General features: G+C 45.5%; 1 protein-coding gene across 1 annotated transcript in view; it reads right to left on the bottom strand.

The window, feature by feature from the left end:
- The window catches only part of LOC145337098 (chloride channel protein ClC-Kb-like), a 73,423-nt gene extending 61,167 nt beyond the window's left edge, over positions 1-12,256 (bottom strand). Inside the window, exons 1-3 of the mRNA XM_080181851.1 lie at positions 11,968-12,256; positions 9,902-10,030; positions 3,328-3,456 (exon numbers count right to left, since the gene is read on the bottom strand). Coding sequence (XP_080037977.1) covers positions 3,328-3,456; positions 9,902-10,030; positions 11,968-12,202 — 493 coding nt within the window. The 5' untranslated portion in view covers positions 12,203-12,256. The remainder of the gene's footprint in view (positions 1-3,327; positions 3,457-9,901; positions 10,031-11,967) is intronic.
- Between the last annotated feature and the right edge of the window lie 415 nt (positions 12,257-12,671).

Below are 12,671 nucleotides of genomic sequence, written 5' to 3'. Positions count from 1 at the left end.
ATGCTAAATTGCCACTTTGGACACTGAGGGGCAATTTAGCATGGCTAATCCACCTAACCCGCACATCTTTAGACTTTAAAGGGCAATTTAGCATGGCCAATCCACCTAACCTGTACATTTTTGGACACTAAGGGGCAATTTGGCATGGCTAATCCCTCTAACCTAGGCAGCCCCAGGATACTAAGGAGCAATTTAGCATGGCCAATGCATTTAACCCGCAAATCTTTGGACTGTGGGAGGAAACCGGACCACCTGGAGGAAACCCACACAAACAAGAGGGAGAATGTGCAAATTCCACACAGACAGTGACCCGAGCCGGGAATCAAACCTGGGTCCCTGGAGCAGTACTAACCACCATGCCACCGTGGCGCCCCAACCAAAGGACTCAATTTCTAATGTCACGTGAACATCAGTCTGTGCTGCGTTAACCCTGTGGAAAGGGTCTTTTGTCTATGGGATTGGTTTGATTGGGACTTGTAGATGTCTTCCTTGAGGGTTAGACATTGTACAATCGTTTCGTTTCTTGTTTGTAATTGATAAAAGTTCTTGCTCGTTTTCTTACTATGCACGTTAACTATATTCTTAAATAAACTTTGTTTGGTAAAAGCTCCCTCGTGGGTCGATTGAATCGTACCTGAAGTGGAACGTATCATGCTTATCCTAGCCAAATTCAAGATGCTAAACTTATGATTCAGGCAGGCTTTATAAAATGCTGTTTCTACCCTGAACCATAACAATTTAAACCACAATACAAAACATTCACCTTTTCCTTTTAATAGAAACAAAGGCACACGTCACAGATATACTGTACACTGTACTTTAAGTGGACATTTAATTCTCTTGGACCAGTTCAAGGCTATTCTTAGCTCCCAAGCATTAACTTTAGTTGTTTTGTCAGCCTGGGAACTTTTAATCTCAGGAATATCTTTTGCAGTGAGATTATTTCCCAGGAGATTCTTCCACTAGCACAAGTTTGGCGAATCTTCCAGCCTCATCTATTCAATCTGAGTGCCTCTTGCTGCCTGTAGTTGCTCTCCCTCTACTGGAACCCACTAGTATCATCTTGCCTGTGAATCTTCTTCCACCTTCCCCTCTCAAAGTCCACCTCCATGGCAATGTGAATCATCTGGACTTTATATCCACGTAGAAATGCTGATTAGCAGTTCTTGAATTCCTAGCTCTCTTTTTATCTTGGAGGTTTTAGTCCCTGTGAAGGAGACTTAATGTAACTTCATATACCACTATGTGATTTTGTGGGTTTGTGAGTTTGATCCTTCGTCTATACTGCACTGATTATGTTCAAACACTGCGTATTACTTCCCAGATGACAAAGTGCAAAATCTTCCATCAGTAGTTAGCTTTGCTGTCCCGCAGGGTCAGGGACCCGGGTTCGATTCCCGGCTTGGGTGACTGTCTTTGCAGAGTCTGCACATTCTCCCTATGTGGGTTTCCTCTGGGTGCTCCGGTTTCAAAGAACGAAGGACAAAGAACAGCACAGCACAGGAACAGGCTCTTCAGCCCTTCAAGCCTGCGCCGATCATGTTGTCCTATCTAGACCAAACGCCTGTATCCCTCTATTCCCCAACTGTTCATGTGTCTATCCAGATAAGTCTTAAATGTCACTATCATATCTACCTCAACCATCTCACTTGGCAGTGCATTCCAGGCCTCCACCGCTCTCTGTGTAAAAAACTTTCCCTGCACATCTCCACTGAACCTTCCCCCCTCTTATCTTGAACTTGTGTCCCCTTGTAATTGTCATTTCTGTCCTGGGGAAAAAACTTCCAACTGTTCACCCTATACATCCCCCTCATCATTTTATAAATCTCTATCAGGTCACCCCTCAGCCTCTGTCTTTCCAGGGAGAACAACCCCAATTTATTCAATCTCTCCTTGTAGCTAATACCCTCCAATACCAGGCTACATCCTGGTAAACCTTTTCTGCACTCTCTCCAAAGCCTCCACTTCCCTTCTGGTAGAGTGGTGACCAGAATTGGATGTGGATGTGCCGGCGTTGGACTGGGGTAAACACAGTAAAAAGTCTGACAACACCAGGTTTAAGTCCAACCAATTTATTTGATAGTACACTCACTAGCTTTCGGGTTAGTCCCATCGTCCAAAGATGTACAGGTAAGGTGAATTGGCCATGCTAAATTGCCCCTTAGTGTCCAAAGATATACAGGTTAGCTGGATTGGCCATACTAAATTGCCCCTTAGTGTCCAAAGATGTGCGGGTTAGGTGGATTGGCCGTGCTAAATTGCCCCTTAGTGTCAGAGGTATAACAGGTTAAATAGTTTGGGTTGTAGGCATGTGTGGGATTGTGGTCGGTGCAGGCTCGATGGGCCAAATGGCCTACTTACACACTATCGTTAATGTTGCTCTTGGCAGGTTGTGAGGAACTGCAAAAGGTCAGCTCCGGGTAAGATGGAGAAACAGACAAAGCTGGAAAATCTCAGTGGGTCCACTGAGGAGAGAGAATGGAGCCAACGTTTTGAGTCTGGACCTCCTCGTCAATCTGGGCCAGGCTAAATTGCTGTCAATCAGTCCCGTCAGTTGTCCGAACCGACAGTCTGCCCTTCTACCCAGACACAGAAGATAGCAGCTGGATGAATCCATTCGGCCCCTTGAGCCTGCTCCTCCATTCATCATGATCGTGGCTGATTGTCCAGCTCAGTAGCCTAAACCTGCTTTCTCCCCCCATAACCTTTGATCCCCCATGTGCTATATCCAGCCGCCTCTTGAACACATTCAGTGTTTTGTCAGGATGGCCCTTCGTCAGAGCTGAAGGCTAGGACAAGATTTGTACTGGGAGGGTGAGGGGAAGAGGGAACCTCTATGATGGGAGGCTCCATTCTTGCCTTTATTCTCCCTGTTCACATTTCCTTTGTCCTTCTGTCTATGGCAGCGCTAGCCACCGCACCCCCCCGCCCCCCACAACCCCCTACCATTCTCCCTTCCTCTCCAGGGACAACCGGCCGTGTACATAGCCCCGAGCAGAGCAGACTTGGGTTGGATGTCTGCCAGGACTCGTTGATAGCAAATTTAGCCAGTCCCACGAGGAGCCGGTTCACGAGGAGGTACACCTCCCCCCATTCCACCATCCGTGCCCCCACCTTTTGCACCGGGTGATGGTAGACCTGTCCGGGTATTGAACCTTCTAACAAATTAAACCCGTTCTCAAGAAGAAAACAATTTGATAAATTCTAACTTCCCGCCACCTCCCCCCACTCCAAGCTCCCATCAAGGCATTAGTAACAATCCCGCAGACACCCAGATGATGGGAGGGGAGGTGTGGGGTGGAGGGGGAGGTGGGGTCTTTGCCGTACCTGCTGCCTGCGGTGAGATGTATTTGGCCACTCCAGCTGACACCATGGTGAGGATGACATGATAAAGGACCCATGAGAAGTACTGCAGATACCGGTAGTTTTCCAGCATGTCGTAGACCCACAGGTTGGCTGGCACAGAGAGAGGAGAATGAACTCGTGAACATACATGGCTTATTTTATATTAACTAACCTCTGCTTCTAGTTAGAGGTTTCCCCAACCTTCCCCACTTGGAGAGATACTTATCTCCTCTGCCCTTTTGCATTTGATTTGATTTATTATTGTCACATGTACTGGGATACAGAGAAAAGTATTGTTTCTTGCATGCTCTACAGACAAAGCATACCGTACATAGAGTACAGAGGGGAGAAGGATTTGATTTGATTTATTATTGTTACATGTATTGGGATACAGTGTGAAGTATTGTTTCTTGCACGCTATACAAAGCATACTGTTCATAAAGTGCATTGGGGAGAAGGATTTGATTTGATTTATTATTGCTACATGTATTGAGATACAGTGAAAAGTACTGTTTCTTGTACACTATACAGACAAAGCATACTGTTCATAGAATATATACGGGAGAAGGATTTGATTTGATTTATTATTGTCACATTTACTGGGATACAGTGAAAAGTATTATTTCTTGTGCATTATACAGACAAAGCCTACTGTTCATAGAGTACATAGGGGAGAAGGATTTGATTTGATTTATTATTGTCACATGTATTGGGATACAGTGAAAAGCATTATTTCTTGTGTGCTATACCGACAAAGCATACTGTTCAGAGAGTGCATAGGGAAGAAGGATTTGATTTATTATTGTCACATGTATTGGGATACAGTGAAAAGTATTGTTTCTTGTGCACTATACAGACAAAGCATGCCATTCATAGAGAAGGAAAGGAAAGGGTGCAGAATGTAGTGTTACAGTCATAGCTAGGGTGTAGAGAAAGATCAACTTAATGTGAGGTAGGTCCATTCAAAAGTCTGACAGCAGCAGGGAAGAAGCTGTTCTTCGGTTGGTACGTGACCTCAGACTTTTGTATCTTTTTCCTGACAGAAGAAGGTGGAAGAGAGAATGTCTGGGATGCGTAGGTTCCTTGATTATGCTGGCTACTTTTCCTGAGGCAGCAGGAAGTGTAGACAGAGTCAGTGAATGGGAGGCTGGATTATGTGATGGATTGGGCTACTTTCTCGACCCTTTGTAGTTCCTTGCGGTCTTGGCAGAGCATGAGCCACATCAAGCTGTGATACAACCAGAAAGGATACTTTCTATTGTGCATCTTTAAAAGTTGGTGAGAGTCATAGCTGACCTGCCAAATTTCTTTAGTCTTTTGAGAAGGTAGAGACGTGGGTGGGCTTTCTTAACTATAGTGTCAGTATATTCTAATCGATAAATCCAGTTCCCACTTACTAACAAACAATAAAAATGAATTTCTAGTCACTCTCAAAAGATAACCAGCTTTTATCTTCTAGAATCTTCTATCTTTTTCACTGACTTCCTCTGTCTTCACTGTCTTCTGTTGGTACCTTTGCGATTGAGATGACGCTTTCTTTTAGGACACAAATGTGACTGTTACACTAGCAGAGTCAGCTGCTCATTGTCTTTCTCTCTCTGTCTTTCTCTGTCTAGCTGTGAGCTGTGGCAGAGGCAGTTGCTGTCTGGCTCTCTCGAGCTGGGAGGCTTTTATACCTCTGATGATGTACAAAGATCCCCACAGTAGGATTGGTTTACCAGTTAGCAAAACATCAAATTCAAATCTGATAGGCTGCTGCTATTGAAATGCGTGGTTGATTGGTTAAAATTCAAAAAACACTGGGTTGTCCCAGTAGCACCACTGCCTAGATTTGTGATAAAATGTTTTACTCTGTGTTCTCTATGTACAGCATTCACGCCTGCATTGCTTTTAACTCTTTAGACATGGCAAAAAGTTATCTTTTTTTAACAAGCCATACAATTTTACAATTCTTCGCATTTTAAAAGTATTTTATATACATAATTTTATTAATACTAACATCACAACACCGATATAACCAACACTCCCAGAGCTTCAAGGGCGTCACTCCACCTCAAGAGTGGCTGACCAGGAGTCTCCCTGCTCGCACCACGAGATATTGGTGAGCTGTGATGGATTTACAGATTTGACATTCACCCTGTTTGGCCGCGTGATCTGGGGTGGGACTTGAACCCAGAGTTTCTGGCTCAGAGGCAGGATGCCACCCACGTCACCACCAGACCCATTAGTGTTCGTTTACCTCAATACTCTCCTCAGCGATTGGCTGACTGAATCATACAGCATGTTTCTGTGGGTGAGAGTTATAGAGCGAGGACAGAACATACTCATCTAGGATGCACCCTCAATGCCCCAAAGCAAGACAAAGAACAAAGAAAATTACAGCACAGGAACAGGCCCTTTGGCCCTCCAAGCCTGCACCAACCATGCTGCCCGACTGAACTAAAACCCCCTACTCTTCCAGGGACCATATCCCCCTATTCCCATCCTATTCATGTATTTGCCCTGTAAAAGTCACTACCATATCTGCTTCCACTACCTCCCCCGGCAGCAAGTTCCAAGCATCCACCACCCTCTGTGTAAAAAAACTTGCCTCGTACATCTCTCTTAGACCTTCCCCCTCACACCTGAAACTATGCCCCACAGTAATTGACTCTTCCACCCTGGAAAACATTGACTATTACATGCAATCCCTCAGTTGGGCAGCATCTGCTGAACAACACTGAGTACGCTAATAGCTATACTGACAACCAATTTAAGAAAATCAGTCAAGCTCATATTGTGGCTTACTTATTCTTGATAAAAGTGACATATATTTATAAACATGGGGAAAGTTTTTTTTAAGTTTAAAGTTTATTGAGTCGTGTCACAAGCTTACATTAACATTGCAATGAAGTTACCATGAAAATTCCCGAGTCAACACACTCCGACGCCTGTTCGGGTAACACTGAAAGAGAATTTAGTATGGCTAATGCACCCTAACCTGCATAATAGCAAATTCCTATGGATGCTGGAATCTTAAACCTGCTGGAAAGTCTCAGCAGTCTGACAGCATCTGTAAGGAGAGAAAAGAGCTGATGTTTCGAGTCCGGATCACCCTTTGTCAAAGCGAAAAGGCAGAGAAAGTAGAAGATATTGAAGAGGGAGGGAATGAAAAATGAGTTATAGCCACAGGAACCAGGGGAAAGGCTGCTAATGGCAGTCCATAGAGAGGAGGTGTGAATGGCCAATGGCAGAGAGGGTAAACTGTGACAGATAAAGATGTTGGGGGAGGGGACAGAGGTAAAATTTGGAAAAGGGGAAGCAAAGAGGGAGAAAAGGTAAGGGAAGGGGGAGGGAGTAGGGGGAAAGAGTTGGGGGGTGTGGAAATGGAGAAAGACAATAAAGAAATAAAAGGTAGAGATTAATAAAAAATTAAGCAAAATAGAATAAAATCAAGGGGTCGAGGTGGGGTAGAACAAATCATCTGAAGTTGTTGAATTTGATGTTGAGACTGGAAGGCTGTAAAGCACCGAGCTGGAAGATGAGATGGTGTTCCTCCAGTTTGAGCTTCACTGGAACATTGCAGCAAGCCAATGACAGACATGTGGGCACGAGAACACCTAATGAGCACATCTTTCAGACTGTGGGAGGAAACTGGATCACCTGGAGGAAACCCACGCAGACACGGGGAGAATGTGCAAACTCCATACAGACAGTGACCCAAGCCGGGAATTGAACCGGGATCCCTGGTGCCGTGGGACAACAGTGCTAACCACTGTGCCATCGTGCTGCTGGGAATTGAACCCAGGTCCCTGGCGCCTCTGCAAATGTTCTCTGAAAACAAAAGGAATATGTCCAAGCCTCGGGCTTTTTCTGAATTACTCAGGAGGTTGGAGAGCCTGTAGTGCCCTGTCGTTTTCTTCATGGCAACAACTCAGACGATCAGAATCCATGTGCCAACAATCACCTATTTCTCCTGTAGTATAAATTTGCTGTGATTGTTTGCTGTTTGACATTCTTGCATTTGTCCTGATGAGTGCAAGATGAAAAACTTCGACAGCATGCCTCTTTTCTTCCTTTTGTTCCAAAATTCCAACGGAACACATTTCTTAAGCTTTCTCAATGTCATGCCAGCTTTAAGGCCACAGACCTTAACAATACAAGCGGACTGCGTGATAACGCACCTAACTGAAAGTCTAGGGCATCAAATCCCTGAGATAGATGCCTGGATGAATTAATGGGTTAGGGGAATGCTTCTCAAAGAAAGGAAATAGCATCTCACAGGTGGTAAAATTAATTTCAGGATACCCATAACATAAGTTGTCAACCTGTAGTCTGGTGGCCACACGCGGCCCATCTGAGTGCCTAACAGACATTTTTATTGACCGTTGGCAATGCACTGGGTTGCCACATTCCGCTGATTCCCGTCTGTGCAGCTTTTTCTTTCAAGCCAGTCTGGCTGAAACGATGTGCACGTAAAACAAGGTTTGATTTGATTTTATTTATTATTGTCACGTGTATTGGGATACAGTGAAAAGTATTGTTTCTTGCACGCTATACAGACAAAGCATACCATTCATAGAGTACATGGGGAGAAGGATTTGATTTGGTTTATTATTGTCACATGTATTGGGATGCAATGAAAAGTATTTTTCTTGCACACGTTACAGACAAAGCATACCATTCATAGAGTACATAGGGGATACAGACAAAGCATACTGTTCATAGAGTACATAGGGGAGAAGGATTTGATTTGACTTATTATTGTCACATGTATTGGGATACAGTGAAAAGTATTGTTTCTTGCGCGCTATACAGACAAAGCATACCATTCATAGAGTACACAGGGGAGAAGGATTTGATTTAATTTATTATTGTCACATGTGGGAAGTATTGTTTCTTGCGCTATAAAGACAAAGTATACCGTTCATAGAGAAGGAAAGGAGAGGGTGCAGAATGTCATAGCTAGGGTGTAGAGAAAGATCAACTTAATGTGAGGTAGGTCCATTCAAAACTCTGACAGCAGCAGGGAAGAAACTGTTCTTCAGTCGGTTGGTACTTGACCTCAGACTTTTGTATCTTTTTCTCGATGGAAGAAGGTGGAAGAGAGAATGTCTGGGGTGCGTGGGGTACTTGATTATGCTGACTGCTTTCTCCAAGGAAGTGGTAAGTGTCGACAGAATCAATGGATGGGAGGCTGGTTTGCGTAATGGATGTTTAACCATAAAATCTATAATCTAATTTAATGTCAAATTGAAGAGTTAACTAAAAATAATGGCAGTCTTGATGTCTTTTAAGGGGGTGGATCCAATTTAGCACCATTCTGGGAGACAGATTCTTAATTTTGATTCCTTGTGTCATTTACCATGGGAAATCAAAGAACAATATCGCACAGGAACAGGATCTTCAGTCCACCAAGCTGGTGCCAAGAGGTCGTTTCTATCCCTCTATTTGCATCTCCGTCATGGATTCATTTTGAATAGAAGGATATGGGCCAATTTGGACAAGTTTAGTAGTTGAAAAAAAAGGGTGGCATGGACAAGTTGGGCCGAAGGGCCTGTTTCCATGTTGTAAATCTCTATTATTTTGACATTGCTTAATGTGTCTGCTTCCACTGCCAGTGTGATCCAGGCACCCACCACATACAGAAGTATGAAAAACTTTCCCCTGAAGACTCCCTTAAATGTCCCACCTGGGTGGCATGATGGTTAGCACTGCTGCCTCAGCGCCAGGGATCTGGGTTCTAATCCCAGCTTGTGCCACTTTCTGCATGGAGTCTGCACATTTTCCTCCGTGTTTGCGTGGTTTTCCTCTGGGCGCTCCGGTTTCCTCCCATCCCTCCTGAGGGAGAATTTAGCACCTAACCAATACATCTTTGGCGTGATCTTTGAGAGGAAACCAGAGCACCAGGACGAAATTCACACAGACACAGGGGAGAAGCAGCAGACTCTGCAGTTTCAGTGACCCATAGCCAGGAATTGAACCTGGGTCCCTGCTGCTAATCTCCCTGACACTAAGGGGCAATGTATCATGGCCAATCCACCTAAACTGCACATCTTTGGACACTAAGGGGCAATTTAACATGGCCAATCCACCTAACCTGCACATCTTTGGACACTAAGGGGCAATGTAGCATGGCCAATCCACCTAACCTGCACATCTTTGGACACTAAGGGGCAGTGTAGCATAGCCAATCCACCTAACCTGTACATCTTTGGACACTAAGGGGCAATTTAGCATGGACAATCCTTCTAACCAGCGCATTCTTTCAGACTGTGGGAGGAAACCAGAGCACCCGGAAGAAAGCCACGCAGAGAATTGGGGGGGGGGTGCAGAAGGTGAACTCTGCACAGGCAGTGACTCACAGCCGGGAATCAAACTCGGGTCCTTGGCGCTCATGAGACAGCAGCGCTAACCGTTGTGCCACCCTCATTGAAGATGCTAACACATGGGAGATAGGCCGAATGACTGCGTGATTCAAGATCAGAGTGAGTTTTGAGTTTACAGCTGTTGTGATACTGCAAATGGCAATGAGATGAAGAGCACTATTTTTGTCTGGCAGGAAGTATTTTGTTACCTCTTTGGAACTTTGAAGTGATGACATCCAAGCTGAAACTAATGGTGGCCATGAACATACCCAGCAGAAACAGGAAGATCCAGTCCTCTCCAAACTTCAGGATCTGGTGTCGCACAGACAGTATGAATGCTGTAATTAAACAAGGATATCAGGCTGAAGCCCCCAGACTGTGACCAACCTCCTAGTCAATTTAAATGTAAAGTTTATTTATTAATGTCATAAGTAAGGCTTACATTAATGCTACAATGAAGTTAGTGTGAAAATCCCCGAGTCGCCACATGCCTGTTCAGGGAGAATTTAGCACGGCCGATCCGTCTAACCCACACGTCTTTCGGACTATGCGATGAAACCAGAGCACCCGGAGGAAATCCACGCAGACACAGGGAGAATGTGCAGACCCCACACAGACAGTGACCTGAGCTGGGAATCGAACCCAGTGTCCAAAGGTGTGCAGGGTAGAAGCCATACGATCCCGACAGTGCAGGAGGCCATTCGGCCCATTGAGTCTGCACTGATCAAAATCCCACTCAGGCCTTATCCACATAAACTAATCATTTAACCCTAGCTAGTCCCCCTGACATAAGGGCGAATTTACCACGGCCAATCATAAGAACATAAGAACATAAGAAATAGGAGCAGGAGTAGGCCATCTAGCCCTTCGAGCCTGCCCCGCCATTCAATAAGATCATGGCTGATCTGTCGTGGCTCAGTTCCACTTTCCCGCCCTCTCCCCATAACCCTTAATCCCCTCTCTTATCAAGAACCCATCAACCCGCTTCTTAAAAATATTTAGCGAGGCAGCCTCCACCACTTCAACGGGCAGAGAATTCCAGAGATTCACCTAACCTACACGTCTTTGGACACTAAGGGACAATTTAGCATGGTCAATCCACCTAACTTGCACATCTTTGGATACTAAGGAGCAATTTAGCATGGCCAGTCCACTTGACTTGCACATCTTTGGACACCAAGGGGCAATTTAGCATGGCCAATCCATCTAACCTACACATCTTTAGACACTAAGGGTCAATTTAGCATGGCCAATCCACGTAACCTGCACATCTTTGGACACTAAGGGGTAATTTAACATGACCAAGCCACCAACCTACACAACATTAGACACTAAGGGCAATTTAACATGGCCAATCCACCTAACTTTCGACTGTGGGAGGAAACCAGAGCACCTGGAGGAAACCCACACAGAGAAGGGGAGAGTGTGCAAACTCCACATGGACAGTGACCCAAGCTAGCAAACAATTGCAAGAGACCTCTCTCTCTCCAACAAATGAGTTTAATCGATGCAGCTTAAATAAATGTCATCATAAATGTCTTCAGATTGGGGACCAGCTATCAGGACAGAATCTCATTGTGAAATAGCCAGAATTCCTTGCAAAGATCAAACTGAGATTAAGGCGAGGAAGCTTTAACAGGCTGATTCCATTCATGCAGAATGATAAGGTACAGCAGCGCAATGTGAGTATTTTAGGTTTCGAACGGGATAGATGTAGAGCAGTGGGATCAGTCTGGGGATTGATACAGGGCTATAGGAAGAGAGTGAGGCAGTGGGATTAGTTTGGGGATTGATACAGGGCTATGGGGAGAGAGCGGGGCAATGGGATTAGTTTGGGGATTGATACTTGGCTATGGGGAGAGAGTGGGACAGTGGGATTAGTTTGGGAATTGATACAGGGCTATGGGGAGAGAGTGGGGCAGTGGGATTAGTTTGGGAATTGATACAGGGTCTCGGGAGAGAGCAGGGCAGTGGGATTAGTTTGTGATTGATACAGGGCTATAGGGATAGAGCTGGACAGTAGGATTAGTTTAGGGATTGATACAGGGCTATGAGGAGAGAGTGGAGCAGTGGGATTAGTTTGGAGAGTGATATAAGGCTATGGGGAGGGAGTGGGGCAGTGGGGTTAGTTTGGAATTGATACAGGGCTATGGGGAGAGAGCAGGACAGTGGAATTAATTCTCGATGCACGAAGCATCGACACAATGGGCTGAACGGCCTCTCTGTGCTGCGGAATTCCAATCCATTAATCCCACTCGCCAAGCATTCCACTTACGCTTTAAGATCTTGAGCATCCTCTGTGCCCTCTTCCGGGCAGTGCTTTGGCCTTCCTCTGTCGCAAAGTAGCGCTTGTATGGCTCATGTCCCTCCTCAACGCCTGGCTGCTCCAGCTTCCTGCCCTCCCTCTCCGCCCTGCTGACCTGCGAGGGGCTGCCGGCTGCCTCGCCTTCCGTCCTGGCTGCCTCCTCCTCCTCCTTGTCCAGGTCATTCTTCTCGGAGTAGGGAGGCATCTCCGAGCCGGAGCCCAGGATCTGGGAGTCAGCTGCTTGCTGTGACTGGCCTGGGTCCTGGATTTCCACTTGTTGCTTACTCCGGAGTCCGTCTTTTATATAAGGCAGGCTTGATCTTCAAACTCTGGATCAAACCAGCCTGGCCTGCCTATCATGACCTGCACATCTTTACTGTTATGTTGTCATTGTGTGTGTGTGTGTGTGTGTGTGTGTGTGTGTGTGTTGTGTGATGTATCTGAATTACAAAATATTCCTGTAAAGAAGTTAACAGCAAGTCAGGAGTCTCTGCTGATTAACTGGCTCCGGAGGGTAGGGAGGGGATGGTGGGTGGGTGGGGAGTTAAGTCAAGTACGTTGCTGAGCTATTTTGATTTTTTTAATTTCGACTGGGTTCATAAAGGGCCCTCCACCGTGATAATCCGAACAGCAACGGCTGCCAACGCAACGGCAGTAGAGAACAGGCTGACCCC

Source organism: Carcharhinus amblyrhynchos, unplaced genomic scaffold (assembly GCF_965287045.1).
Source record: "Carcharhinus amblyrhynchos unplaced genomic scaffold, sCarAmb.v2.hapA scaffold_43, whole genome shotgun sequence".
Classification (NCBI taxonomy): domain Eukaryota; kingdom Metazoa; phylum Chordata; class Chondrichthyes; order Carcharhiniformes; family Carcharhinidae; genus Carcharhinus; species Carcharhinus amblyrhynchos.
This window is presented reverse-complemented; position numbering and strand designations above follow the sequence as displayed.